This window comes from Rhinopithecus roxellana, chromosome 1 (genome assembly GCF_007565055.1).
Source record: "Rhinopithecus roxellana isolate Shanxi Qingling chromosome 1, ASM756505v1, whole genome shotgun sequence".
NCBI lineage: Eukaryota > Metazoa > Chordata > Mammalia > Primates > Cercopithecidae > Rhinopithecus > Rhinopithecus roxellana.
In genome coordinates, this window is record NC_044549.1 from 189,607,760 (window position 1) to 189,634,676 (window position 26,917).

Below are 26,917 nucleotides of genomic sequence, written 5' to 3' on the forward strand. Positions count from 1 at the left end.
ACCCTGGGCCACATTCTCTCTTTCCTTGAGGTGGCCTCCCCAAAGCCCCTCACCTGCCTGGCTGTCTCTTTTGAGCCTTTACAGAGAAGGCAGACAACCTACCCACCCTCGAGGACAGCTTGCTGGTTTGGTGGCCTCAGTAGGTTGCAGACCTTTGAGACACAGGAAACTTATTTGCTCCTTTGGAGAGAGAGAACAGTGTCCTTGGGCCTTAGTGACCATCCGTCACCATTCCCACCAGAGCAGGGACAGAAGCACATGTGTAGCCTCTGGCAGGGCACATGGATACTTAAATACACTAAAATATTCCTTAGGGTTCTCTGGGTGGTAGGATTTATGGGTGATTTTCCTTTTCTTTTTATACTTTAGTGTTGAATGACTATTTTAGGATGAATTCATGTTTTTATGAAGCCTGAAGATTCCTTTTTATTTTGAAAAAAGAAAATGTGTTCATCTCTTCTTTAGTGTTGAAATTGAAAACCTGTTTCCAGGTACACTGTGTTCTTAGCCTGAACCCGTGGACTTCTGCATTGTCCCATGGGGTTTCAGGGGTCCAGAAAACCCCCAGAAGTCAAATTCACAAGACTGTGTTTAAGGTACTCTTTCAGAGATAAGGATCAATAGTTTTTATCAGATTCTCAAAGATGAGGGTCATAACCTTCATGACCCAAAAAGGTTAAGGAGACAGGTTCTTTTCATGGTTCTTTTTGGAGGCCTGTCCTGGGAATCTCTTATTTCTAGCTTCTGTCTTGATTTGGAGTCTGGTGTTGGCATCATCTAATCCAATGGCCCTGTTAGGGTAAGGCCAGTTACCAGCAGCTCCCAGAAGAGTGTGGGGTTTCCCGAACCCTCTGAGAGGCTGCAACTGGGGCTTAAGCCAAGGCCACAGGGGGGCCCCCCATGCCCTAGCAATGGGTGGACTTAGGTCCTGGAGGCAAATGTCAGAGGAAAGGGTCAGGGAGGGAGGAGATAGAGCTTGCAAATAGCCCAGGGAGCAGAGCTCCAGGCTGATAGGATATGCCCAGCCCTGAGTTCTGCTGGAGTTCTCCAGCTCCCTGAATGCTACCAGGCATATCAGAAGCACTTAATAAATTCTTACCTAATGTGGTTCACCATGAGGCAACATTAAAAATGAGGAAAACAAGAAAGGTTGGTGTATTGCGGCTCAAAGTGGATAGATCAAAATGGGAAAAGCGGATTCAACTGTTTGCTCAATCTCGTTTATATAAAACCAAGTGTCTGAAAGTCTACAAATGTGGGCTTGACTTCTCCCATTTCACCTGTATAACATGATTCCCACTCCGGCCTTTAAAAGCAGATGATGAGAGGCAGATAACAACTGTGGGCTCTTTGTTGTGGTTCTGATTTTCATTTGACAGTTACAATGCACTTTTAAAATTCAGTACAGGTTACAGACAGGGTGGACATTTAAGATAATTTAGTGGGTTGAGGAGCACTAAGGGAATTGTGGGAATTGACAGAGCGAGTCATTATTCCTTGGCAGACCAGTGAAGGAGAGAGAGAATTCAAGAGACTTTCGGTTTATTTGGGGGAGGAAATTGGAGAAATTAGGTGGCAGGACTGGGGGTGTTTTAGCTTATGAGAAGGCACTATCTCAGATAAGCTGAATGTATTTAAGGGAGCCAGAGAAGCTGCTAAAACTGGAGTGGCCGAGAGGAGAAGGGAGATTGGCTGGTTGTGCTTTTGTGAAGGGGTGGACACAGGGGTTTAATATCCCTTCCAGATTCCAAGTTGAAGGGAGTGCCTTTTAAGAGCCTGCAAGAAACAGAAATAATCACATCCAGGGGATGGATGTAGAAAATAGCATTCATTCATTCATTCATTCATTCATTCATTCATTCATTCATTCATTTATAAGATGGGGTCTCACTCTGTCACCCAGGCTGGAATGCAGTAGTGTGATCAGGGCTCACTACAGCCCCAAATTCCTGAGCTCAAGCGATCCTCCTGCCTCAGTCCCCCAAGTAGCTGGAACTCTAGGCATGCACCACTGTGTCCCGCTCACTTTTTTAAAAATTGAAAATAGCATGTATTGATTCCTTACCAGAATCCATTCACAGGTGGTATCTCATCATCATCGTTGCCACCCTGATCTGTAGGTATCATCACCTTCATTTGACAGATGAAAGAAATGAGGCACAGAGAGCAGGGATACTTGCCCCAGGTCACACAGCTAGGAGGTAACAGAGCCAGGGCATGAACTCACATCTTTGTAATACTATAGCTCATTTGCAGCCCCCAGCCCCAGGCTACCTCCCTGCATTCAGAACCATGGTAGCAGGGGCAACTGAGGACAGACTTCAGTGGAGTTCCAAGGAAAAAGTGACTATAATCCCCTAAGGAGGTGACTAGCCCAGTGCCGAAGTCCCAAAAAGGACAAGGCAGACCCTGGAGCTAGGAAGGTAGAAAACAGATAGTGGAGCTGGACCTTGGCCTCAAGAGGTTCTTTGCTGGTGTAGTCAGTGGGGTGACTTGTGTGGCAGGTGAGCCCACAGCAACGGAGACAGAGCTGAGCCAACACTTTAGCCTCATCATGCTCACATTTCCCGGGAAACTCTGGGTCCCTGATACCCAGCTGTAATCTGCCAGGTGTCTGTGTAATCAGGTGATTTGGCTGTCACACAGCATGGGGATGGCAGGAGGGAGGGGTTTGGAAGCCATCTGAGTGCCACTGCAGAAGTGTCTTCCACATGGGACAGCCTGTCTTTCCTGGAAAGGTCCCTTATTGGCACAGCTGCCTAGAGTCAGGTCCCCATCCCTGGGCTAGTTAGCACGGTGGAGACATGGTCCTGGAGGAGCAGCATGACACCCCCCACCGGGCCATGGGGTTGGCATGAGAAGAGGAGCTGCTCCCAAAGGAGGATGGGCCTGTCTCCACAGAAGGAAGTGGGAAGAGATGAGCTGACCTAGGGATGGGGCCCTTCCTTGTGCTCCATTAAAGTCAGTTTCAAGGCACCTGTGAGGAGCTTGCATACAGCAGTTTCCTAAGGCACGAAGAAGGCCACGTATGCAGGTAGATTTCTTTCCTCGGCCCTATCCTAGAGCCTTGGTACAGGGAGGTGACCTGGAGATCAGGGAGGTTGGCTTGGCACCCTATGGGAAAGAAACTGGTGTGTCCTTGTGCAAGTCAAAGTGACTCCCAGATAATGAGCTGGCAGCAGATGCTTGGCTGTCACTTTATCTGCTGCCCCATGGGTTGTTGAGTTTCAGGGATAACTAAGGTGCCCTGAGGTTCAAAGGCCAGACAGGGGCTTGTGGCCTAGCAACCTGTGCTCTTATGATCTGACTCTGACCCTGACCTTTTCCCTCCTTTTTTCTATTCCATGGGGACCATCAATGGAATAAACAAAAATCAAAATGAGCAAATCATCGTTAGATGAAACATGTCTCTAGACAAGTTTCTAGTGTTGGCTACTAACCAAAGTCTAATTGATTAGGTCATGTTTTCTTAAAGCTGTTATTGACCATTCCTGGGCTCTCTAGAGGGACAGAACTCATGGGCTCTCTAGAGGGATATATATACACACACACATACACATACATGGGAGTTTATTAGGTATTAACTCACATGATCACAAGGTCCCACAATAGGCCACCTGCAGGCTGGGGAGCAAGGAGAGCAGTCCGAGTTCCAAAACTGAAGAACTTGGAGCCCGATGTTCAAGGGCAGGATGCGTCCAGCACGGGAGAAAGATGTAGGCTGGGAGGCTAGGCCAGCCTCTCTATTCATATTTTTCTGCCTGCTTATATTCCAGCTGCATTGGCAGCTGGTTAGACTGTGCCCACCCAGATGAAGGGTGGGTCTGCCTTCCCCAGCCCACTGACTCAAATGTTAATCTCCTTTGGCAACACCCTCACAGGCACACCAAGGAGCAATACTTTGTGTTCTTCAACCCAGTCAAGTTGACACACAGTATTAGCCATCATCTCTGGTAACTTCCCAATATTTCCTTTGTATCCATATCTTCACTGCATCATTTCCATACCTGCACGCCCCCAACTGGCAACCAGGGAGTGCAGGGGGCCCGGTGACTGAGAAGGCTATTTTCTGCTTATGGTCCATGTGCTTTCTCCCCCGCTTTTCTTATTTAATGTCTGACTCTCCCCCACAACTGGATTGTAAACCCGGTGAGGGCAGAGACCTTGTTCATTTTATTCTCTGAAGAATCCCCAGCATGTGCTGCATGCATGTTGGATGGCCGGATGGACAAATGCATGAATACCAAGCTTAGTGGGTGAGCAGGCCTGGGCTTACAGGCTGAAGGACTTTGGGTAACTCCCTTGACCTGCCTCTGCCTGAGGTCTACTGTCTGGCTGATGGATACAACTCTAGGTTGAGATCCAAAGCTGGGAAAAGCAGAGAGAGGATCAGTTTGGCTTGCATCCTAGCTATAGCTATGGGACTGTTTACTAGTAATACACACCGAGTCATCCACTGTGCATTTGGGAGATGGGGTGGGAAAGGGTAGTGGGAAGGGAGCCTGCATAGGATAGCATCTGGTTGTTTTACTCATGATTCTAAGAAATTTTTTGGTTGCTTTTGAGAGGGAGGGTCCCAAGGAGATGCTTTAGAGGTCATGTTCTCTGCCATTTCTTTGAAATTGCGACCTTATCGGCATCTTTACACATGAGGGTTATAGATGTGTGGACAGGATGAAAGTGATCGTAGATGAGATGAGCAGAGAACGCCACCATAAAAGAGAGGCTCATTTCCAAAGGTAGCTTATGGAAATGTGCCCTCCTACTTGGTAATCACACCACGGAGAAATTGCATGCCTATTGGTACAGAGTTAATCATCAGTAAAAGATATATCATGTTATTCATGTTGGTCCTGGTGGCACAGTGGCCCCAGGGCACTCATTTAGATTCATGAATTTTCCCACCTACATAAAGAAACTCGTTATCCTTCCATCTATTTATCTGCCCACTATTCTTTCTGACGCCCCCACAGCCTCTTTCTCTTGCCCTGTGACATCTGAGCTGCTGTCATCTGCTTGAGGTCAGCAGAGTTTCTGATTGTCCCACAGGACAGCTAGAGGCACGGGGGGCCTGGGCGAAGCCTGCTGGGAGGAGCAGTGTCCTAGAGCAGTGTCTACCCCAGCCCCTGGGTCTGTCCCTCAGCTCCCTTTATCTAGATGATCAGGGCAAGCCTCAAGAGCTGATGTGGTGAGTAGCACCACACCAGGGCAGAGGCGGCCTGCAGCCTGGGGTCTGCTCCTCCAGGCCCCTTCCCAGCCTTCCTTCTGGAGCCCAGCCTGTACATCGACCCTGGTGAGGCCATCCTGACCAGGCCTTACGGGACCCAAGGCATATCCTGAGCCAGCTTGCTGACCCTCATCTGCCGTGTTTGGCTGTGCTTCACAGCCTCCCCTCTGCTCCTCTCCTCTTCCCCTCCACACAGCCAGCTTCATCAGCCTTTCAGGCCCAGCTAGGTGTCTCTTCTGGGAAGCCTGTCTTGAATGCCCCTCACCCCAGACTGGCTCAGCAACCCTCAGTGCTCCACATGAGGAGTCCATGTGATATTTCCTCAAAAGCATGGAGCACAGCGTCTGGCCCAGTTCAGCAGGTATTTTTGGAAGACCTATCCTCTGTCAGTCAGCAGGGGACATAAATGTGAAAGAGGCACAGTCCCAGCCCTTGGCAGGGTGACAAACTGGGATACCCCTGCTTGCATATGCTATGCTGTGAGCCATGATGGCAGCAGGAACTGGGCAGGCTCATAGAAGAGGGATATGGGAACTATCTGGGGATTCAGGGTGGGCTTCCTGGAGGAGGTGATCCCTAGGACCAGTTACAGTGTTGGCCAGATTTCAGGAGCAGAGGGTGAGGGTAGAGTTGCCAGCAAACAGCGGAGCATAAGTGAGAAACATCCTGTGGGGTGGGGTGACTCAGAGCAACTCAGAACAGTGAGAACCAGGTTGGGATTGGGGTCAAGATGGAGCTGGGGAGACTTCTCACAGCTTCTGTGGGTCAGGACCTGTTTTGAATGCCTGGTATTGGGAGAGCCCCTTGTGGACTGATGCCATGTCCTGGTGACTCAGGGAGGCACAGATAGTACAGGGTGATCTCACATTCTGAACTAGTGAACGAGGTTGACAGGCCCAGATACCAGAGGAAGCAGCAGATAAAATCTTTCTGGATGGAAGGTCTCATTCTGATCTTTATCTGTGGTTTTCAAACCACTGCTTCCTTGGGTCATGGGTGGGTCATTTGCACCCGACCACCATGGTTCCCAAATGGCAGCCACAACAGGCCTCACCCCGGGTGCTTACAGATGAACTAGCAAACTGTGGGCACTCTAGGACACCCACTGTCCTCACCTGTGCCCCTCCATTTCCCTGTGTCACTCATATTATCCTGTCTCCTTAGCTGCTTCTCTCCCTGGCCCAGACCGTAAGGAAGTATGCCCACAGGCATGGCCAAGGGGCCAGGACTTGGTATATTTCACAAAAGAGCAGAATCAAGGACTGAGCCAGCCAGAAGGGCCAGGTCCCTAAGAGACTGCCTTAGCACTTTTCTGTATTTCCATGCTCTTGTGCTAATCTCCCTGTAGTGAATTCCCTCTGAACACCTGGGCTGTGTTAGTCATCCTAGCACCTTCCAACTACTGGAAAGAAAGTGGCTCTAGGAGCAACCAAAGGTCTAATGTTGGGTGGGTGAATCACCAGTTCTGTATCTCTCTGATTGTTGTTTTGGTAACACAAGTAATGATGGGAAATATGTTCACTGTAAAAAAAAAAAAAAAATGCATACCTAGACAGCATAGAAATATAGAAATATATATTTCTATACATATAGAATACATTAATATGTGCTTACTGTAAATATATATAGTCATGTACCACATAATGACTTCCATCAACAACAGAACACATATATGACAGTGGTACCATATTATAATACCATATTTTTACTGTATTCTTTCTATGTTGAGACATGTTTAGATACATATGTACTTACCATTGTGTTACAACTGCATACAACATTCAGTGCGGTAACAGGCCGTTCAGGTTTGTAACCTAGGAGCAGCAGGCTGTTCCAAATAACCTAGGTGTGTAGAAAGCTCTCCTAGCTAGGTTTGTGTAAGTGCACTCTATGATGTTTACACTATGACAAAATTGCCTAAGGACCATTTCTCAGTGCATCCCCATTGTTACACAACTCCTGACTGTACGTATGTGTGTGTGCGAATAGATGAAACAAATAAAAATACTTTCTCACGCCCCATTCCATCCTTCCCCAGCGGAAAACCACTGCTGTGTTATGATGGGTAACCTTCTAGACATTTTTTTCTGTGCATTTACGTAATAAACCAATCCCTGTATATTTATGCATTTATGGTTTTTTTTTTCTTTACACAAAGAAGATTATATCAGTAGCCAGTGACTTGGTGTATTCACTTCACTTAATTTATCTTTGATTGTTTTCCCTTCTTTTTAACTGGGCTAGAACGTTCCACAGCAGGGACATAACATTCTGTTCTGCTAGAAATGGATATTTAGGTTATTTCCCTTTTTTGTTATTACAAACAGCACTGCAGGGAATCTCTTTGGCCATACGTTTACATTTGTGTGTGTGGGCATCGCTATCTTTATACATACAGAATGGATTCCAAGGCACAGAATAGTACACAAAATGGAATAGTACACATATTCCATTTTGATGGCTACTGCCAAACACTCCTGAAAGGCACCAATTTCCACCCTCCCCTACGATGTTTGGAAGCGTCAGGTTCTCACACCCTTCCCAATATTGAGTGTTATTAAAACATGATTTGCCAGTTTGATGAGGAAAAATTATTAATATAGTCCACTGTTTGATTTCTGTTTCTTTAATCATGAATAAACTTAATTATGAAAAATAATACCACATTGTTTTATATTTATCTAATCTTAAGCATCTCTTCATGTGTTTATTGGCCATTAGTATTTACTTTTCTGCAATTGGCCTGTTCATATCCTTTAATGATTTTTCAGGTGTAGGGGCCCTTATGGACTTTGGATATTAATCATTTGTTAGGTTAGTTGCTAATATTTTTCTCTCAGTGTGTTGCCTGTCTTTTATCTTTGTTTATGGCATGTTTGCCAAAGGGAAGTTTTAAATATTTATACAGAAGAATTTGTAGAAGTAATTAGGGAATTTACATTGATTTAGGCTGGTGGTTGGTCCCTGTTTTAGCTATTGTTCGTGTGTATGTATAGATATTATGGTGATTGATAAACCTTTTAGAAGTTAAATAGATCTATGAGCACACTTATTTTCATGTATTTCCCTCAATGGTCGGATGCTGAAAGTATGACTATTACTGTGTTGGGAGTTGTAGAGGATCTATGATGCTACAAACACATTCCCTAGGCATGGAGAGATTCGGGACCACTGAGACAGAGGCTGTTCACGAGGGTTAGATGGCTGAGCAGCCCCACATTTCCATTCTTACAGATTAGCATCCAAAAGAAAAAAAGCACCTCTTCTATTGTCTATATGTCACCCGTCTCAAGGAAAGGGAGTCCAGTTGCCCCATTACTATCCTTATTAACTCTGGTCACATGTCCACCCCTGCCAGAGGGTAGGGACACTGTGACTGACAGTCCAGCCTGACCACACATGGTGGCGAAGGGTCAGCTCACTAATGGAATGAGGGTGGTAGATGGACAAGCACACAGACTGCAGGACCCACACATGCCACCCCAAGACAGTGGCAAGGAAGCTGGCCTAAAGTCAAGGAGTGAGCGTGAGACAGGCTTTCACCCACCACACATGCCTTAGTCGTTGGCTTTCTTCTGTAAAGTGCTCTCATGGGTTAAATGAGTGATTCTGAAGGCCCACAAAGCATAAAGCAGATGATGATAAATGGGGTATGTTAGATACCCACATCTGGCACCTAGCAGGTCTTCAATGAGGGATGATGGTTTTCCTCCTTGTTGTTACTGGAATTGAAGGGCATTAGGGAAGAGGTAATCAGGTCCTAAGAAGTTAGTGTGTGAGTTCTTCCTCCAACTGCCCTGAGTGAGGCCCCTTTGCTTGGGAGGCCCCCCTGGTGTTGAGTAGATGGCAAGGAGAGGGTAGTGGCAGTGAGGAAGGGGCAGGACACACTGGGGCTCAGAAGCCCTTCTCGAATGGGAAGCTGACTTCTGCTCCACTGACGTGTACCCTGATTCTCAGTGCAAGAATAGCTCCTCAAAGTGAAATCCAGCCCTGCACTGGGCCGAGCAGCTGGCCTGGCGCCCCAGGAACTATGCATCACAACCTGCCTTGCTTCATTTCAGTCCACCTGATCCCGGTGTCAACAGCTAAGAATGGAGTGAGTAGCAAGAGTCGAAAGAGAATCATGCCCGACCCTGTGACGGAGCCCCCTGTGACAGACCCCGTTTACGAAGCTCTTTTGTACTGCAACATCCCCAGCGTGGCTGAGCGCAGCATGGAAGGTAGGCCTGACTGTGCCGCCAGGACAGACACCCCTTTGGGAACTAGTTATTCCAGCAGCATTGCACAGCGGTAAGGAGCAAGATGGCCAGGACCCAAGTGCTGCAGTTGCCACCAGGCTGTGCCCTTGAATGAGTTCCTGGGTCCTTGCATTCTCCTCTATAAAATGGGAGTAACTCGCAGGACTTATGCCTGGGACTGGGGAGGTTTCAGTAACTGCTCTGAACATACCACGTGGCTCACGATCAACTCACCACAAATGTTTGCCATCATCATGATCTTCAGTGAGACAGCAGCAAGGTAGAAAGGTGGCCTTGGCAGGCACTAGCGCAGCACGTTGAGACACTCTGCTTTTCAGGGTAGCCTCTTGGGACTTAGGATGTCCACAGGATGTCCTGCTGGCATCTTGCCATAGAAGTAAGGCAATTTCTACAAGTTTTGCTTTTCTAAAAGTGTATCAGAGCATAGTGTTGAATCCTTATTGATCTCTTTATGGCCTCTCTTGTCTTATGAAAGATTTAAAGCAGAAATCATTGTTTCTAATATTTTCATGGATCTCTCCCTGGTCTGTGCCTGTGAGTGAGGCCACATTAGTAGTTGTGCCTGCATTTCACCGGCCTCCCATGGTTTCCAGGAGGTCTGGGACATAATCAGCCTACTCACGTTCCTCTGTCCCACCTCGTAAGACTGTTCAGTGGCCCCCATCCAGCATGGCAGCAAAGGCCCGTTCACTGTGGCTCTGCAACCCCATGGTGGCCCCTGCTGCCTCCCACTCAGATGCCCGGCACGAACATGGCCAGGTCATCCCCTTGGCCCCCTTGTAAAAGGATTGACACCTATTGAGTGATAACCAGACAATGTGCTTCTCTCTCACAGGTCATGCCCCGCATCATTTTAAGCTGGTCTCAGTGCATGTGTTCATTCGCCACGGAGACAGGTACCCACTGTATGTCATTCCCAAAACAAAGCGACCAGAAATTGACTGCACTCTGGTGGCTAACAGGTAAATTGCACTTTTTCTAAAAGTCATTTTCAAGTATCTGTTATATCCTGTAGGATGGAGAATGACAGGATAGGTGAGTGACCTACACTTGGTGAACCATACTGTTTGCAGGAGCCTGGGCTCAGAGCAGTCCTACATGTGAGTGCCATTATACAGTTGAAAAGACGGAGGCCCACAGAGGCAGGGACACCTGTTTGAAGCAACACAGCAGATATACTGAGCCCAGGCCAGTCTGAGGCTCACCCTCCCACACTGATGTTTTTCACTTCAATAAACAGTTGGGACACCGTATAGCGAGCACTGAGTTAACAGTCCTCCGCCCCAGCTTACCTGCTCCATTCAGAGCAGCGGGCAAGCCCCTTAGTGTCCTCTGAGCCTCAGCCTCCTACCTCTGAAAGGGGAATCACAAGGCTCCCCCTGCAAGGTTGGGGCAAGGAGTAAGTGAGATGACACAGACAAATGCACGTTAGCAATTGCCGGGCTATATAAATGTAAGAATTATTTTACCCTTCTAATTTTTCACAGGAGTAGAGGCAGCCTGTTCTTGGTTGAAAGCCCTTAGGATGAAACATATTTGAACAGAGAGTGGAAATTGTATGGAAATGGCATGGCCCTAAAATTAGAAGCATAGTTAGCAATAAAATGTTGGGCTAGACCTCAGCAAATGTGTCTGGAGGCACATAACATTCTAGCAGAGTTTACTGAATGAGGTTGGGAGATGAAGGAAGTGGGGAAGACGTTATTTTGATGGAATGCTTCTGGGGTGCCAGCCTGCCCCAGGAGGGTGAGCCTGGTGGAGTCATGGATTACCTCACTACAGCCAGGGCTGTTCTTTAAAAGTGACACTTGGCAGCTCGTCTTGCAGGGACCCTGTCACAGTGATGCCAGGACCCTCTAATGGGGCCATTTTTGGCGCTCCCATTTGAGAGGTTCAGTTCCTAGGGACCAGTTGGCCTGGCTGCCTCTGCCCTCATTTTCCTTTGCCTAGTTTTATTTTATTGAAGATTCTGTATTTTTAGAAGCCACCTTAAATCCTTTGTGTAAAGAGGGTGGAGTATGCATATTTTGTTACTTAATATCATTTAATTGATGTAATCTTTAAAAACAGTAATAGTTGACTCATCATTATAAACAGGTACTTAAGAGGAAGAGTGAGCAGGAACCCCGGTGAAGGGGACCCTCTCTGGGCTGCTGACTCCCCCAGGACTGTGGGATCTGGGTCACCAGCGATACCTGCTGTCCTTCCAGGTGCTACTTCAGCTTTAAAAATTACTAAAGTTGTGACCCCCTAAAAGGTGGTGCGCCCTGGAGCATGCCCATTATTCTAGTCTAGTGAAACGGAATACTGGGGCCAGCAGGCGGGGTGCAGTGAGCTGAGCCAAACACTAGCTGGCAGTCCACAAGTTTGTTGCCCCAGGGTTTCCATCCATGATGACACACCCTGCGACTCTCAAAGCCTTTGTAGTAGAAGCTGCCTCTTTGTGAATGCCATGTGCTTTATGAGGAAGGTGCTATTTTAACCCTCATAGTATTACGTTTAGCCAGCATTAAGGTTATCAGTTATTTATATGCCATATTTAGTAAATGCTTTTTTGCATTCATAAATATGAATTAAATATGCTTTTCTACATGCAAGGAAGAGAAAACATTCACTTTGATCAGCATTTATTGCACAAATTTTAGTTTTATGCTTCTATCATGTGCCAGGTACCAGAAGGTAGTACATAAGCAGGCACCTATGTGAAGTGAGGGGGCCAGCCCTGTGATGGTCCAGGGGACAGAACGTTCCCAATGGAGTAAGCAGCAAGTGCAGGGGGCCTGAGGCTGGAAGAACTGGGCAGATGTGAGCTACAATAAGACCAGGGTATGGCTAGGCTGGAGCAGTGAGGGAGGGAGTGGGCTTCTGAGGGGTTGCAGAAGAAAGGCCACTCCTTGGGGCTGCCCCTGCCCTCAGGGAGCCCAGTACCTTTGCAGAGACAGGCCCAGTGCCCAGGACACAGCAGCCCTCCATGAATGGTAACTGGCACAGGTGGCAGCAGTGGTGGCAGCATTAGAGAAAGAAGAGGAAGAAATGGAATAAGAGCAAGAAGTAGAAATGGAAGTAATTTTGGTGCCATATTAGGGGGCATGAGCCAGAAGAGGGGCAGCCTGACCCAACCTGGGGCAGGGAGGTGGACACGGGGTGGCAGATCAGGGAAGGCCACACAGAGAAAGGGACCAGAAGGGTGTGCAGGAGCAAGTCAGGCAGCAGCTGCTGCTGAATGGCCCTTGGGCGGTGAGACCAACACGTGCAGTGTGAGGTGGTGGACAGCTTAGTACGTTGAGGCCCTCAAAGTTAGTTTCACAGGCTTGAGCAGAAAGTTAGTTTCACAGGCTCAAGCGTGGAGTGGAAAACTGGGTGGGAACGAGGTTATCTGAGGCTTTGAATACCCAGCAGGGGAGTGTGTCCAGGCCTGAAGGTAGCGAGAGAGCCAGGGAGTGAAAGGGATGAAAAGATGAAGGTTTCTGACAGCCATAGTGTGGAAGATGAACTTGAAGCTGGTGGCAGCTAGTGGTGGTATTACTAGGATAGTGATCCAGAGAAGAGACTTCACTCGGAATCAGAATCCACGTCCTTAAAATGCCCCACAAGGCCTGAGTGCCCTTCCTCCACCCCTTACCCGCCTGACCTTGCCCTCCGCTCTCTCGTGCTTGCTCACTCTGCTTCAGCCATGATGCTCCTAGCTCTTCTTTGCACATTCGGGCACCGTATGCTGCCTCAGGGCCTTTGCACAGACTGGTTTCTGTCTCTGGAAGCCTCTTCCCACAGATAGCTTTGTGACTAGTCCTTTTACCTCCTTTAAGTCTTTGCTCAAATGTCACCTTCTCAATAAAACCTACTCAGAACACTCCAGTTAAAATGACAAGGTACTCTTCCTTCCACCCTGGTCTCCCACAACCCCCTTAGCCTGCTCTTCTCTTTGCCATAGCATCTGTTACTTTCTAACCCAGACAAACACACACATACACACACACACACACACACACACACATACACACACACACACAGTGTTCATTGTGCATTGTCTGTTTCCCCAGGCTAGAATATAACCTCCCTGAGGGCAGATATTTTTATTTGTTTTTGTTCACTGCTCCTGCATCCCAAGTGCCTAGGACAGTGACTGGCAAACAAGTGGTGGGGTGTGATTAAATGTTCGTTGAATGAATAAATGATAGCAGCTGAAACTCAGAAAGTGGCAGCAGAGATGGAGAGAGTGGATGGGTCTTAGAGAAGGTTACAAGGTGGGATCAATAGGACTTGGTGGCAGGTTGAACACGGGTATGAAAGACAGGCAGGATGGGGCCCAGGTTTCTGACTGGGTGTCTGGCTGGTGGTGGTACCCCTCCCTGGAGTTAGAGAACACAGAAGGGAGGTATGGGGGGAAGTTGGTACAGGCATTGGTGCTACATTTGAGCTGTCATGAAACATTCAAGAGACAGTTTCTAGCCAGTAGTAGGCTGTATAATTTTTTTTTCTTTTTTTTTTTTTTTTGAGACAGAGTCTTGCTCTGTCACTGGGCTGGAGTGCAATGGCATGATCTCGGCTCGCTGCAACCTCTGCTTCCCAGGTTCAAGCGATTCTCCTGCCTCAGCCTCCTGAGTAGCTGGGACTACAGGCGCATGCCACCACACCCAGCTAATTTTTGTATTTTTTTTTTTTTTTTAAGTAGAGACGGGGTTTCACCATGTTGGCCAGGATGGTCTCGATCTCTTGACCTCATGATCCGCCCTCCTTGGCCTTCCAAAGTGCTGGGATTACAGGTGTGAGCCAGCCTAGCCTATATAATTTTGCAGCTCAGGGGCAATGGTTTGCTGGGAGAGAGAGGTTTAGTTGAGAATCTTCAGCATGCTATGGCATTTGAAGCTGTGGGCTTATATTACAGACAGAACCTGAGAAGTGAGGGATGCGCCAAAACCAGAGTCCTGGGAAACACCAGCATGTGGTACTCAGAGAGAAAAAAGGATTTCAAGAGGGGCTAGGGATGTTGCAAACAGGGAAAAGTCAGGAGAGCAATGTTATGAGAGCTGAGGAAAGCAGGGCAATGCATCACATCAAGTGAGGCCAAAAGGTCCAGAAAGCTAAAGACTAAGAAAAGTACATTGGGCTTATCTTTTCATAACCTCATGTTATTAATATGTAAGATGATAAATTCTTTAATTGGCATGAATTTTAAAAATCTAGTGTGATTCCAGTTTCCAGCTAGGTATGCTCTTTCGGATTGTGTTTTCTGGTAACAGTGTCACTGGTCGTCTGCCTCCTCTGCTTGCCTTAACATTCTGTGCAGAACTCAGTCATTGCTGAGGTTTTAAATAAACAATGAATTTTCTCATGGGTGTGTAGATTAGCCTTGGGGTTCAGCCTCAAACTTTGTGGTATATATAGATGTGAATAATGCATATAAAAGTGAAAATAAGGACTCCAAAGTGAATGACTTGAAGACTCAAGATAGTAACACTTTTGATTCTTCCAGTTTTCATTATGAAAGAAGATTTTCAATGAGCCCATAATAATATGAGTTTTTACTCAAGAAAAAGTTATTTTCATGGATATAATTATGTCTGCATTAGTCAGGGTACACCTATTTTATAAGCTTATTTTGTCGCACAGGGACTCATGAATGCATTACCTTAAATAACAAGGAAGTTTAGTTCTTCCTCATGTGAAAGTCTGAAATGTGTGTTCCAGATCGTGCTAGTCAGCTCCACCTGGTCATTCAGGGCCCCAGGTTTCTTCCAGGTTATTGCTTCTACCATCCCCTGGGGATGGCTACATGGTTGAACCCTGGTTGTGCCATGCCTAAATAATGGCTAGAAGGAAGGAAGAGAATGTGAAGTGGGCATACTCATGATCAGAAAGCCTAAACCCAGAAGTGGCATACATCTTTCCATTCTATTGGTGAATGTGGCTTTACCTCATTTCAGGACCTCAGAAATAGGATCTAACCAAGTTCTTAAGAAGAGAATAGATTTTAGTGTGCAACTAGTACACTAGTCTCATCCACAGTAGCCTTTAGTTTTTATACATTCATCCCTTGGTATACACAGAGGATTGGTTCCAGGATCCTCCTTGGATACCAGAATCTGAGATGCTCAAGTCCCTTATGTAAAACGGTGTTGTATTCACATAGAACCTGCGCACATTCTCCCATGTACTTTACATCATCTCTAGATTACTTATAATACCAAATACAACGTAAATGCTATGTAAATAGTTGTTATACTGTGTTTTTTATTTGTATTATTTTTATTGTTGTATTGTTATTTCTTATTGGGTTTTTTCCAAATATTTTTGGATCCACAGTCGAATCTTCCAATGCAGAATCTGAGGAGATGGAGGGCTGACTATATTTTCATCAAAATCTGAATATTTTAACAAACAGTATGGGAACTTATCGTATTCATTTCTACAGATTATGGAAGGCTTGCTATTTTCATGAAGCATCCAAGGATGGGACACTTCACAGTTGAATTCACTCACATATATCTTTGGAACATCTGCTGTATGCTAAGCACCCTCTGGGCTCCAGGGATGGAGCAGTGGACCAGGCAGACAGGGCCTGGGTGGTCAGATCCAGGCCCAGGACTTGAGTTACCTGGTCCACTTTCCACTAAAAAGATAGAGCCATTTGTTGTCAAATCTTTTTTTTCTTTTTCTTTTTCTTTTTCTTTTTTATGAGACAGGATCTCTCTTTGTCACCTAGGCTGGAGTACAGTGATATGATCACAGCTTACTGCAGCCTCTACCTCCTGGACTCAAGCGATCCTTCTGCTTTAGCCTCCTGAGTGGCTGGGACTATAGGCCTGAGCCACCATGCCTGGCTAGTTTTTGTATTTTTTGTAGAGACATGGTCTCCCTATGTCTCAAACTCCTGGCCCCAGGCAATCCTCCCACCTCGGCCTCCCAAAATGCTGGGATTACAGGCATGAGCCACTATGCCCGACCTGTTAGCTATTCTTTAAATGAAGTTTTTCTTCCACGAGTCTTCATCTTTGCATGCCAAAAACAAAAACAAACAACAAAAACAGAACAAAACAAAAATAAAAAACATTGGAATGAATACAGTTAGATACAATTAAGCAATCAGATGCCCTGAAAACCTGGGTCGTCTCAGCAAACACTTCCAGTTGTGAAATTCCATTTCTAAAATTGGCAGCAGAGCTTTCTCAGATCCTCAAAAAAATCTCCAACCTGAAATAATGGCCTGGTGCAGAACATTTGACTCCTGTTGATGGATACCCTTTGTTATGTGGATTACTCTTGGCAGCCTCATTGTCAGTCTGGGCATTTTATTTCCCAGTTTGCAAACATTTATGTGCTTTAGCATCAGGCAAAATAACATACCCTGTTTTTATGGAAAGGCATAACTCCTTTTAGCCATCCAGGGTGATTTATTAGACTATACTACATGTCTGGATTAGCATTCCCTAATTTAAAAACATATTTTTTAAAAGATGGATTTTTTTTTTTTTTTTTTTGCTTTGTGTTTTTGATAGATAATAAACTCACTTTGGCAGCCATTTTTAAAGCACTTTCAAAGGTAATTGGGCCTTCAGACAGCAGGGGTTTGCCATAAGAACAGTTTATCTTTGCTTCTTTTCATGCTGATTCTTACAGAATTTAGTCATGAACTACTCTATCTGTCCACTTCTCTTCAGCTGGAAAATGTATATACATTCATAGGCTACTTCATTATTCAAAGAAAAGATGTTTATATTCATAGATCATTTCATTATTCAGGGTAATTGTATATTAGTGACTAGAAAGATTTACCACATATACTTTGTGGCAGAAATATAGATACTCTCAGATCTCATATATAAACTTTTTTTGACATTTATTATTACCCTATATTAAATGAGAGGTTGTATGTCCAAAATGTGGAGTGAATTGTAAGAGATCCTGGTTATTTTACTCAGTTAACAATTTTCCTAAAGGAAGATTTTTCAGAGGTCAGAAAAATTAAGGATTATGGGCGACCTTGGTAAAGGATAGGGTAGATTTTCTAGGAGGAAGGGATAGCTTGTGGAAAGTGGTGGAAGTGTTGAAGAATGAGGTGCGCTGTGTGTTGGAGGAAAGCAGGCCTTTGGCTTGGTGTGGCCAGAGCACAGTAGTAGGGTAGAGAGGGCCAGTGAGTACCAGGGCGGGGCCAGAACAGAGTGACAGGCTGTGTGTGGGCCCTTCCAGAAGGTGGTGATAGAGAAGGGTAGTGACTGGTCAGAGTTACCTTTTAAATCAATCCTTCTGGCTGTGGAGAAGGCAAGATTATTAGAGGGGCATGCTTAATCAGCAAGAAGACCAAGAAAGAGCCCATTGCCAGCCAGACAAAAGCTGCCTGAGGCCAGAACCCAGGTAGTAGCTGTGAGTATGAAGGAGAAGGGGATGGAAAAGCACCAGGAGGAAGAATCTGCAAGACATGGGGAGCAGATAACATGTGCAGGGGCAGGGAATGGAGAGAGTGGGACGACGCCCAGTCTAGGCGTGACTGCTGAGTGGGTGTTGGCACCTCCCAGAGAGCAAGCCTGGAAGATGGTGCAGGCTGGGGAGCCGGAAGGTAGACGGCGAAGCTGAATCCCACAGTACTGAGCTCAGCAGAGGTTAGGAACTCCAGCCGACCTCACGGAGGGGATTTCATGTGTCAGTGTCAGTGGTGGAGAAATAATGAAATTGGAATTGCAAAGTGATTGAGCCAGTACCTGTTACTGTGGGTGCAAAAGGCCGCAACACACGTGGGATTTGGCTCGCTGAAGCTGGAAACTGTTTGGACTCCTCTGTAGCACTCTGACCTCTAACTCTCTCTATCATCTCTCTAGGAAACCATATCACCCAAAACTGGAAGCTTTCATTAGTCACATGTCAAAAGGATCCGGAGCCTCTTTCGAAAGCCCCTTGAACTCCCTGCCTCTTTACCCAAATCACCCGCTGTGTGAGATGGGAGAGCTCACCCAGACAGGTATGTGTGACAGCCACGTGCTCGGGGGTTCCCCCACCCGCTCTTCTGCTTGCATACCTTCCGAGCAGTTCTCCTGGGTGGGGTGCTGTGCAGCTCAGAGGGGTAAGCAAGGACTGGCTCTGTGAGGAGCTCGTTCACCAGGGCCTCTAAATAAACATCAGAGTTATCAAAACTAAATAGAACCTTTCTCCTTCTTACAAAAACAATATGTGTTCATGAAGATAAATTAGGAAAGACAAGTAAAAGGAAGAAAAAGTTTAAGCAACCGTAATTCCACCACAGAAATAGACCCTTAAGAGTAACCCTTCTGGCCGGGCGCGGTGGCTCAAGCCTGTAATCCCAGCACTTTGGGAGGCCGAGGCGGGCGGATCACAAGGTCAGGAGATCGAGACCATCCTGGCTAACACGGTGAAACCCCGTCTCTACTAAAAAATATGAAAAATCAGCCGGGCGAGGTGGCGGGCGCCTGTAGTCCCAGCTACCCGGGAGGCTGAGGCAGGAGAATGGCGTGAACCCGGGAGGCGGAGCTTGCAGTGAGCTGAGATCTGGCCACAGCACTCCAGCCTGGGCGACAAAGCGAGACTCCGTCTCAAAAAAAAAAAAAAAAAAAAGAGTAACCCTTCTTCCTGTGCTTATGCGCGTACACATCTTACTAAACACACTATTTCATAACCCACTTTTCCACTCAACACATTTTGGTAATATTTCCTTATGAATAACTGTTTATCCACAACATCATTTGTGATAGCTCCATATTCTTTCACTCTGGATGGGCAATTGATCATTTATTTAACTAAACTCATGTTCTCAGATGTTTCTAACAAGACGTCTAATAGGTTTTCACGTACAAGACTTCAGGGAGGAAAATGCGTGGCACATTTCTCCTGCGTGTGGAGTTTGTTTGGCTGAGCTGAGTTCTCACGGAAGCGCAGCTTTCCTTCTGCAGCCCTAGCCAGACCATGCGCAGTCAGTTCACCGTCAGGGTAGGTTGGTGAGTTAACTGTGGAGTCATCTTTGATGGGAATAGAGGAACAGGTGGTCCTTCAAGAGGTTTCAGTTTTCTGATTCTTCAGTCTGGAACCTCAGAGGAACTTCGCTTGGTCACCAGCCTTTATGGGTGAATTGGGAAGACCCATTGGCCATGTTCTGTTTTCATGTTGCGTCAGCCTCTTAGAACCTCAGCGGGGATGGGGGGGAAGGTCCATGTCCTCTAGTTGGCCCTCTTAGGTTTTGCCGTTATTATTGGGGGAATGATATTGGGTGACAGAGTGGAGCAAACTGAAGCCTCTGGAGGACTAGCCATGGATAAGGAGTTGTGTCAAAAGCCTTTGGCAATTAGTTCCACATGCATTACTTTAGAACAAGGGTTTTCATCCTAGCAGATCCAACACCCTCTTTGATTACACAATTAACTATTTTGCAATCTCCCTCAACTATCATGAAGTGAAATTTAAATATAATATAATCAGCCGGGCATGGTGCCTCACTCCTGCAATCCCAGCACTTTGGGAGGCTGAGGCAGGAGAATCGTTTGAGCCCAAGGGTTTGAGAGCAGCCTGAGCAACATAGTGGAGCCCCGTCTCTACAAACAATTTTTTAAAATTAGCCAAATATGGTGGCACGTGCCTGTAGTCCCAGCTACTCAGGTGCTGAGGTGGGAGGACCACTTAAGCCCAGGGGAGGTCAAGGCTGCAGTGAACCATGATCATGCCACTGCACTCCAGCCTGAGTGACAGAGTGAGGCCTGTCTCAATAAGTGAAGGAATGAATGAATGAATGAATGAATGAATGAATGAATGAAATCTTTCTATGTAGTTAATTATTTACAAGTCATACCAGGGTACCCAGCTATAACAAACAAAAAGAAACTGATTTATTACCTAATTATATATGTCTCAGTATAAATGCTTAAGAACAACTACACTAGAAAATAGAATGAAATCTTCAAATGCTTGTACATAAATGTGACTCTGACAGCTACAAATGCAGATGATTGATGGATGCTGTATTGGTGACTCTAATACCACATGTTAGGACATGGTTTTTCTGAAATTCTGATCAAAACAAAGTATAGATGTTCCTTAGTTTATATTGTATTTCTGGAAAATTCAGCCAACGTTAATATTATTCAAAAATGGTTTTGTGTTCCAGACACAAAAAAACAGAATTAGATTCTACAGGCTAAAGTACTCAAATATGTTTTGTACGTGATGGAATGTCTTGTGCTGCATTCAAAAGTTTTGTGGGACAGAGACACGTGTCCTTTCTGGAGACTATCTAGCCCCCAGCCCCCACCCAGTAGGTGCCAAGAATGCCCTTCCCCATATTATTGTGATAACTCCACCCCCAAGCCCTGTCTGAAGGCAGTAGCACTCTTGCTGAGAACTGCTGGTTAGACTCTCTGGTTAAAAATAACAGAAACCACTTCAAGTGAAAAAGGGAAATTTATTATAAGGATTCAGGAATGACTCACAGACTCTAAGACCAAGAGTTTGATCAGACCTCTAGAGACTGGAACCAGGAATAAAAAAGCTCTCTTGTCCCTGCTTCTCTCTCTGATTTTTTGCTGTGTCTATCAACAGAATTACAATCCCAGCCACACATACACAGATGAATTTGCAAATGCAAATTCTTGAGAGAGAGAGAATCCTTGAGGTCCTAGGGGTTAGCATCCATCAGCCCTGGCTAACAGGTCAGGGTGACTGTGCAGAGAACAGGAGGTGAGGGTGCCTGTCTCTGGATCCAGGAGCTGCTACCTGAGAAGAAGCTGGGGGGTTGGTCCTCACACACCTAATCATTCATTCAGATCGTTCTTCTCCACTCATCTATCATTGTCATTGTTTCTAAATTAGTATTACTCTAGAAATCATTTTTGTAATACTGTCTGCTCCTGTTTCCTCATTCTCTTTTAATGGTCACTTTTATTTCTATTTTAAATATCATGAAAAATGCATGGCTGTTGTAAACAGCTTTTGTCCCTGGTGTACTTATGGCAGCCCACAGTAACTACGTAAGATAAGATTGCTCACGAGTGCCTACCCTGTTGAAGATGCTTTGGCAGCTGCTGAGTGTGAGAGGGGTAGCAGGATGAACAGGACCCTCCTGCCTGTCCTAAAGGAGTCTGCAGCTGTAGCAAACAATGCGTGTGGAGACAACTGCCTGTAATGCTGGATACTGCAGGGCCTTAGAGAGTAAACACAGGCCTTGGAGTCAGACAGACCTGTAGCATGGGGAGGAGCCTGTCTTCCCAGTGGCTGGTGGTGAATTCAATGAGGTAGCATGTGTAGAGTGCCTAGTGCAGTGCTGGCATATGAGAGGCTCCCAATAAATGCAGTTGATGTCGTTATGGTCCAGCAGCATGTGGGAAGAGGAAGGAATTATTAACTTGACCAGGGAGAAGATGAAGGAAAGCACTACAAAGAAGGTGGTGTTGGAGCCAGGCCCTGGGAGGATTTCTCTAGGGAGAGAAAGGGAACAGAACAGTATGAACAAAGCCATGAAGATGCAGGCTATGTTTGGCAAGTATAAGAAGCCCTAAATAGCTAGAACTTAGTATTTCAGCATGAAAATATAAGGGACTAAGAGCATAAAATTAGGACCAGATGGGGCCTTGGGTTTTAGCTCTGCCAGTTTTTAACTGTGAATGGTTCAAGGCCTTCATTTCTTCATCTATAAAATAAGGAAAATGGGGATAATAATAATAATATACCTTCTTCATTGGGTTTTTGTTTTTCTGAGGATTAAATGAGAAAGCCCTGGCACACAGTAAGCACTCTAACTTTATGTGGCCTAACAAATAAAATAGGCCCAGCAGTGAACTAGGGCGAGACACAGAATCTTAATGTTTGTCTCTCACGGTGTGCGTGTTTTTTGCAAAGCGTCTTGGAAATGCTAAAGCCTGTTCCAGCCTTTAGCTCCTGGGTTCCTGGGGCAGTTTTGCTCTCAGCACTCTTCATTCACAGTAGGACCCAGACATCCTTTGTGGGTTTTGCTGAGCTGTTCCCTTTCCCGGGGGAATGTATTTCCCTCTGTCTCACAATTTTCAGCTGAAGTTGTCTCATCTTTGCAGTGGGATTCTTCATACTGCTTGGACATCTGGATAAACGGTGTCACTGGTCTCAGGGCCTGTGTGTAGAACTCATGCCCATGACAGATTGTGTCCTGCTACCTCCTACTACAGGACGAGAGTGAGCTTGTTTTTGTCTTGGGTTGCCTTCTCTGCTTAAAGATAAGGCTTTTTCCAGTTTTAAAAGTTAATTTATTATACTGTGATAGTTCAAAACTAAAACAGTACTAAGAGGTAAACTTTAAATTCTTGCTTCTACCCATGTTCCATCCACCTCATTTTTGTACCTCCATCACCCCCAAGGAACCATTGAGATTAGTTTCTTATACAATGTTCGAAAGTTTCTTTATGCAAAACTCAGGCAACTGCAAACACACATTCTTATTTTTCCCTCTTTTTCGTTTTAAAGGAGCATAATCAACATACTGCTCTACACTTGGCTTTTTTCAAGTATTCTGTCTGGGTATCAGGAGATTCTTCCATATCATACAGAGAGTGCATGTGTGTTGACGAGTCTGTAAAGCCCTCAGGATCAGGCAGAACGTGCCCAGCAGGTTATCAGAGAACATTCGGTTGGCAGGCTGGGGAGGGTGGGGTCATGGAGGGGACTCTCCAGCAGTGCGGAGACAGCAGCAAGCAGGGAATCTGCGGTCAGCCTTCGCCTGAGCGATTTCACTGAGCACTCCCTGCACACGGAGGAAAGCTGGACAGGAGGGAAAAACCTCTCCTTAGGCCCATGCAATTACAGAGATCCCCTGGCTGGGCAACTCCTAACCCTGAGACCCACCAGTCACAATACTCTCCCCAGGGAAGAGGCCGGTCTGGAGGACAGGTGCGAGGCAGATGGTCCAAAGGCCGTGGTTCCCAAGGCCAGGGCCCCACTCTGCTCATCCTTCATGGATACCCCCAAGAGGCTCCCTTCACAAGCTGTTGTGAACTGGAGCTTGTAACTTCCACACCACGGGGAAACAGGCTGGATGCCATTCTCTTGCACTACACTCTGTCCTAAAACACTCCAGACCTGGACACTGACTCCACCTCCCCTTGCTGTTTCTTTTGCTCAGCTGGAAGTAAGGAAAGCTTTGTGTGCTTGTGTTTCAGGAGTCGTGCAGCATTTGCAGAACGGCCAGCTGCTGAGGGACATCTATCTAAAGAAACACAAACTCCTGCCCAATGATTGGTCTGCAGACCAGCTGTATTTAGAGACCACTGGGAAAAGTCGGACCCTACAAAGTGGGCTGGCCCTGCTTTATGGCTTTCTCCCAGATTTTGACTGGAAGAAGATTTATTTCAGGCACCAGCCAAGTGCGCTGTTCTGCTCTGGAAGCTGCTATTGCCCGGTAAGAAACCAGTATCTGGAAAAGGAGCAGCGTCGTCAGTACCTCCTACGTTTGAAAAACAGCCAGCTGGAGAAGACCTACGGGGAGATGGCCAAGATCGTGGACGTCCCCACCAAGCAGCTTCGAGCTGCCAACCCCATAGACTCCATGCTCTGCCACCTCTGCCACAATGTCAGCTTTCCCTGTACCAGAAATGGCTGTGTCGACATGGAGCACTTCAAGGTAATTAAGACCCATCAGATCGAGGATGAAAGGGAGAGACGGGAGAAGAAATTGTACCTTGGGTATTCTCTCCTGGGTGCCCACCCCATCCTGAACCAAACCATCGGCCGGATGCAGCGTGCCACCGAGGGCAGGAAAGAAGAGCTCTTTGCCCTCTACTCTGCTCACGATGTCACTCTGTCACCAGTTCTCAGTGCCTTGGGCCTTTCAGAAGCCAGATTCCCAAGGTTTGCAGCCAGGTTGATCTTTGAGCTTTGGCAAGACAGAGAAAAGCCCAATGAACATTCCGTCCGGATTCTTTACAATGGCGTCGATGTCACATTCCACACCTCTTTCTGCCAAGACCACCACAAGCGTTCTCCCAAGCCCATGTGCCCATTTGAAAACTTGGTCCGCTTTGTCAAAAGGGACATGTTTGTAGCCCTGGGTGGCAGTAGTACAAATTATTATGATGCATGTCACAGGGAAGGATTCTAAAAGGTATGCAGTACAGCAGTATAGAATCTGTGCCAATATAGGGCACTGGGAAAAGTCCACTTCTAGTTCTGTCTGTTGCTAAGGGTAGAAGATTATTGCTTTTTAAAGGCTAAATATTGTTTGTGGGAACCACAGATGGTTGGGGTTGAACAGTAAGCACATTGCTGTAATGTGGTATGTGAATTTCTTGGTACAAAATGGCCAGTTCAGAGAGGAATAGAAGGTATTTGTTTAGAAGCCAGAGTTTGCTTAGAATGCCAGAATAATGTAGTTCAAGACCCGAAGTCACCAATCCAAGTTTGCACTCTTCTGGCCTGCCCCATGGTACTATGTGATGGAACCAGCACACCTCAGCCAAAAATTTTTTAATCTTAGACATTTTTACCTTGCCCTTTTTAAGAATTTCTTAAAGTGATTTATCTAAAATAGGGCTTGCAAACTTTTTCTGTAAAGGGCCAGATTGTAAATATTTCAGACTACGTGGACCAAAAGGCCACATACAGTCTCTGTCATAACTACTCAACTCTGTTCCTGAAGCAGGAAAGCAACCACAGACAGTATGTAAAGGAATATGTGTAGCTGGGTTCCCAGGCCAGACAAAACAGATGGTGGCCAGATTTGGCTCCTGGGCTGTAGTTTGCTAACCCCTAATCTAAAAAATAGGCTATTCTACAATTGCACGTCCAGCACTTTGAGAATGAGTTGAATACCAAGAATTATTCAATGGTTCCTCCAGTAACTTCTGCTAGAAACACAGAATTTGGTCTGTGTCTGACACTAGAACAAAACTTGAGGGTAAGTAAACATTGAATTATAATGAATCATAGAAAACTGATTAGAAGAATACTTGATGTTCATGATGATTATGGTACAAGATAGTTTTAAGTATGTTCTAAATATTTGCTGTAGTCTATTTGCTGTATATGCTGAAATTTTTGTATGCCATTTAGTATTTTTATAGTTTAGGAAAATATTTTCTAAGACCAGTTTTAGATGACTCTTATTTCTGATGTAATATTCAGTGTACTGTACCTGCTTGGTGGTTAGAAGGAGGCTAGAAGATGAATTCAGGCACTTTCTTCCAATAAAGCTAATTATGGCTCATTCCCTTTGACAAGCCGTAGAATTGGGTTCATTTTTAAAACATTTTGATCAGTTTTAAATGGTAAATTCTGATTGATTTTTAAATACGTTTTTGGAAGAACTTTGCTATTAGATAGTTTACAGATCTTTATAAGGTGTTTTATATATTAGAAGCAATTATGATTACATCTGTGATTTCTGAACTAATGGTGCTAATTCAGACATATGGGAAGTGCAAGTGAGATTCTCTGGCGTCATTGGCATTCCAACTTTTTCTCTTTGTTTTTGTCCAGTGTTGCATTTGAATATGTCTGTTTCTATAAATAAATTTTTTAAAAATACCTATACTATACAACTCACGGTTTGTACCTGTAAGTCACTCGAGTTATTTTCAAGTGAGAGCCAGTATTTTATTTTTCCCCCTTCATTCAAATGTCATGCAGAGAACCAGTATTTTACAATTTTATTTTAACTGCTTCACTTATTGCTGAAAGTTGTGTTATCTCTCAAGTATTCAAAGACTGTGTTTTTTTTCTTCCCACTCACAATATATCTGAATTAGAACTGCTAAACACAGCTTGAAGATTTAAAAATAAAAGTGATTCAGAAGATTTTTTAAAAAATCAATTGATAGTATCTGTTGGTAAAAGTAAATATTGTGGCTAAGAGTCAACATCAGAAGTGTAGATAAAAGTTTTGTCTTCGAAGACACTGGTATGCACAGCATTAAAATATCTTCCTCACTATCAAGTTCCGAGACACTTCATTCCATTACAAACACTAAGCACAGAGGTGAGATCAGTGGACATAGTCATAGGCCTTGGTTTCTGGGCAGTGGTCTAATGACTTAATTCATGACAGGCCTGGGTGTATACATGCATAATTTAGCTTCCTTGTGTTTATGATTAATACATGCCCACTAGAAAATAACCAATACTGAAAAACAACTTCAGAAGTGACGTTCTCATCTAATCCTGCCTCCAGAGGTAACGTTGTGAGCTGTCTGACAGATATTCTTCTGGAAAAGTTCCATGCAGATTCAGAAATATATGTAGTTTTTAATAGGAACTAGATCATTTTATATATATGTAAATATAATATGTGTGTGTGTGTATGACTTGCTTCTCTTAAAAATATTTTTCCTTTAAAACTATTTTTTATTGGCCAGGCGCGGTGGCTCACACCTGTATTCCCAGCACTTTGGGAGGCCAAGGGGGGCGGATCACGAGGTCAGGAGATCGAGACCATCCTGGCTAACACGGTGAAACCCCGTGGCTACTAAAATTAGCC

At 45.4% G+C, this 26,917-nt stretch overlaps 1 protein-coding gene across 2 annotated transcripts in view; it reads left to right on the plus strand.

Moving 5' to 3' along the window:
- The window catches only part of PXYLP1 (2-phosphoxylose phosphatase 1), a 65,150-nt gene extending 39,168 nt beyond the window's left edge, over positions 1-25,982 (plus strand). Inside the window, exons 1-5 of one of the 2 annotated variants that reach the window (XM_010378262.1) lie at positions 3,642-5,588; positions 9,289-9,447; positions 10,322-10,448; positions 18,300-18,439; positions 23,607-25,979. In XM_010378262.1, coding sequence (XP_010376564.1) covers positions 5,558-5,588; positions 9,289-9,447; positions 10,322-10,448; positions 18,300-18,439; positions 23,607-24,544 — 1,395 coding nt within the window. In that variant the 5' untranslated portion in view covers positions 3,642-5,557 and the 3' untranslated portion in view covers positions 24,545-25,979. Of the gene's footprint in view, positions 1-3,641; positions 5,589-9,288; positions 9,448-10,321; positions 10,449-18,299; positions 18,440-23,606 lie in introns of those variants that run through there. The other variant, XM_010378261.2, reaches the window with a different exon arrangement.
- The last annotated feature ends 935 nt before the right edge of the window (positions 25,983-26,917 follow it).